The sequence below is a fragment of the Malaya genurostris genome, chromosome 2, assembly GCF_030247185.1.
Source record: "Malaya genurostris strain Urasoe2022 chromosome 2, Malgen_1.1, whole genome shotgun sequence".
Classification (NCBI taxonomy): Eukaryota; Metazoa; Arthropoda; class Insecta; order Diptera; family Culicidae; genus Malaya; species Malaya genurostris.
Window position 1 is genome coordinate 332,152,567 of NC_080571.1, and position 3,238 is coordinate 332,155,804.

Sequence of the window (3,238 nt, forward strand, 5' to 3'; positions counted from 1 at the left end):
GTCGTAAAAATAGTCCAACGGGCTAGTATAATCCTTCGCCAAGTTATAGTTTGGTATTCCTGAATATTTTAATTTCCTGATCTGGCAGGTGATATGCGAACGTGGTGAAATATTTGCTCTCTTCAAAAAAAATTTTCAAGAAAATCCGACAGTCGGTTTGATTTCTATGAGTAAATATGAGTGTTCCATTTTTTATCGGATACACCCTTTAAGTATTACAACTCCGCTTTAACCAATACATATTTTTAACGTTTGTCTTAAAAATTCTTCACAAACTCACTTATTGATCTAGTGAACAGAAAAACGAAATATTTCAGCGCTTTTACATGCGTACCACTTGAGGTGTCAGTTGTTCATTCGTGGGAGTATGCGAAAAATCACCGCGCGTGAAATAATTCACTGTACACCCATTAAGATCGAAGGCGATAGCTACTTTTTTCTTCGAAACTAGATATTATCTAAACGGGTTAGTTTATACCGAGCTTGAATACGAGTAAAAAGTAATTGGAAATAAATTGTTACAGTCGTTTGACGTTTCGCATGAAGCGCTGTGTAATCCTTTGAGAACAGATTTTCTGGTTCCCACGTTTGGAGTATGATATATCACTTTAGCTTAAATTTTTTGATTTTATTGTACCGTGGTACAGAATTAATCGCTCAAACAAATCGATGTAAAAGGCATCATGGCTCCAACAGGGAGATTGATCACCAACGGGGGAATTACCATGAGTTCATTTCTTTTCTACGTTCTCTGCTTAGAACGTTTTGCATTGAGAATGACCATGTGGCATGTGATCAGTAACAAACGGGGTACGATGGAATTCGCAAGTTGCTCCGGAAGTAACACATCTACATTCCTCTCATTTATTGGGCTCCTTGCACTGACGCTGTGGAGCTGTGGAACCTTCAAATCGTTGTTTGGAATTGTTTGGGGTTCCTGCAAGCAACTTTTCAACGAGGAAAACTTCGCTGTTCGATATGGACAGTGGGCTGGTAAGTGTTATTCCTTCATCGTAAAAGTTGCAAAGATTACATCATTGCTATGAATATTTTCCAGTAATAAGTGGGGGTTCCGATGGGATTGGCCGTCAGTACGCCCGGTTTTTTGCACGGAAAGGGCTCAATATAGTAATAATTGCTCTACCGGACGAAAAACTGGAACGGACAGCTGAGGAAATCGAATTAACCTTTCGTGTGCAAGTGAGACGTATTCCGGCTGACTTCTCCAGAGGATTTGAACTAAACGACTATTTAAAACAAGAACTTCACGATCTGGATGTGGGAATACTTGGTAAACTCGCGGTAGGAAAATCCAATCGTCAATAATTGTCTGTTTTAATCCTTTGAACAGTAAACAACGTAGGAATAGCCCGTACGGACCTGGCCTACTTTGACAAAAACACGCTGAAGATGCACCAGCAAATAATTAACGTAAATATCAACGCTGCTGTCATGTTGAGCCACATCATATTGCCCCGGATGAAGCAAAATCATCGTGGTTTGGTAATTAACATCGCTTCTGTGGCCGGACAGGTTCCGATACCTTTTTGCCTGATGTATTCTGCCACAAAAGCATTTGTGACAAACTTCAGTGTTGCTTTACAGCAAGAGCTGTCTGTTTTCGGTGTTGAATGCCAAACCGTCACACCGTGCTTTGTGGCTACTAATTTGACAGAACGTTTGTCGCAGTATGCGATTGGTCGGTTATTAAGCGCCAATGTGGAGACGTTTGGAAAATTCGCTACAATGACCGTTGGGAAAACGATTCGCACCACCGGTTACTGGGTGCATGGATTGATGGTAAGTTATAATCATAATCCGATTGCGGTGATAACGTAAAGAAAGGTTTTTTTCCCCCGCAGGTGACGGGTTTGAACTTCATTCCTACTGAATTGCTGACGAAAATATTACTTGTGTTAGGAAAAACGATCGTGGAGAGGATGAAAATCTCTACACAGTGAAAATGCTTGATTCGTGAGGACGAAAATCTGTATCGAACAAATTCTTCAAATACGGGTTCTTTTCTAGCAGTGTATTTTTTTCATTTCAAAATAATTTAAATCACTAAGTTTGAAGCAATGCTCAATATGCTTTCGGAATTGTGCTCAATCGATTTGTTTAAGTATTTACATCGAATTCGACGTATTTGAGAAATTGCAACACATTCAACACACGAAGAATATTTAGGGGAGAGCCGGCATCTTTGGGCCATTTTGCACTTCAGATTTACTTATAACAGTAAATAAAGTATATTTAAAAATTAGGCAGTCTGGCATTCCAGTATACCTGCTAGCCTTTCTCTGTGAATTTTTTGTAAACAGATTTTTCTTTGAAATTTATACATAAAAATTGTACTTGAACATTTGTTGACATTTGGCCCTTCATGGCAACTTTCGTTAACTGTCTCAATAGATTTCAAAATTATTTCAATTGATTAGACTTTGAATAATACTGCTCCATGTGAAGAAAAAATAGATTACATTCTGGTAATGATAAAAAATCTTGAAACCAAAACTTTACATTGTCGTCACAAAAATGAGGTAATTTTTTTCCCTTTAAAGTAATGAAATATTTTTGATGAAATTTGGATGGAGTACAAAGAAAAAACTCACTTTACTTGCAGTAAAAATTCAACTAAATTCCTTCCATACTTTAAGATAACACACGAGTGGCCAAAGGCTGTCGACTCTACCGTATGTGTGACTAGTTGGATTCTTTAGTTAGGCAAAGTAGGCTGTAGAAAAAAAAGCAGCATCGGTAATTTTATTGGAAAGAAGGGCCATTTATCGAAAGCCATTTCACAGAACGAAAGTCGTATATAAATTTTACGTAAATCGATGATGTAACCCGGAAATTTCAGGAAATCGTTTTTCAATCAGTGTTTTTCTTTACCTCTTGTTACATCCGGGAAACTTTGCAGAACCGGCAGTTTATATTACTTGCTACGTAATTAGAATCAATAAATTTGTTTCTCTCGATGTATATGTGAGTAAATAAATGATACTGTACTTTGATAATAATTCTTTTTCACTGGACTCCCTCTTCGTAACGCCTTTTGTAATTACAATAAAGTTATGCATTATTTTCGCCGGTTTTTTGCCACAAAGCTATTAGAGTTGGCTGACAAAACTGAGAATTTCTGTATATAAGAGAATCTAAACACTTGGTAGATTTGTGTCACTTGATTTGAAATGAGGAGGAAAATTTATCAACTGTGCTTTTATTTTCAATCTATTTT

General features: G+C 37.3%; 1 protein-coding gene across 1 annotated transcript; it reads left to right on the top strand.

Moving 5' to 3' along the window:
* The first annotated feature begins 776 nt into the window (after positions 1-776).
* LOC131429345 (very-long-chain 3-oxoacyl-CoA reductase-like) lies at positions 777-2,263 on the top strand. Its single transcript, XM_058593419.1, has 4 exons — positions 777-993; positions 1,058-1,291; positions 1,352-1,800; positions 1,863-2,263. Exons 1-4 carry the CDS (start codon positions 777-779, stop codon positions 1,959-1,961), a joined length of 999 nt encoding a protein of 332 aa, XP_058449402.1. The 3' UTR covers positions 1,962-2,263.
* Positions 2,264-3,238: the final 975 nt, after the last annotated feature.

Excerpts from the sequence above, each read along its gene's own strand:
- LOC131429345 (XM_058593419.1), top strand. The coding sequence starts at position 777 with ATGACCATGTGGCATGTGATCAGTAACAAACGGGGTACGATGGAATTC. Across the intron at positions 1,292-1,351 it reads TCTGGATGTGGGAATACTTG|TAAACAACGTAGGAATAGCC; the intron begins GTAAACTCGCGG and ends TCCTTTGAACAG. Across the intron at positions 1,801-1,862 it reads ACTGGGTGCATGGATTGATG|GTGACGGGTTTGAACTTCAT; the intron begins GTAAGTTATAAT and ends TTTCCCCCGCAG.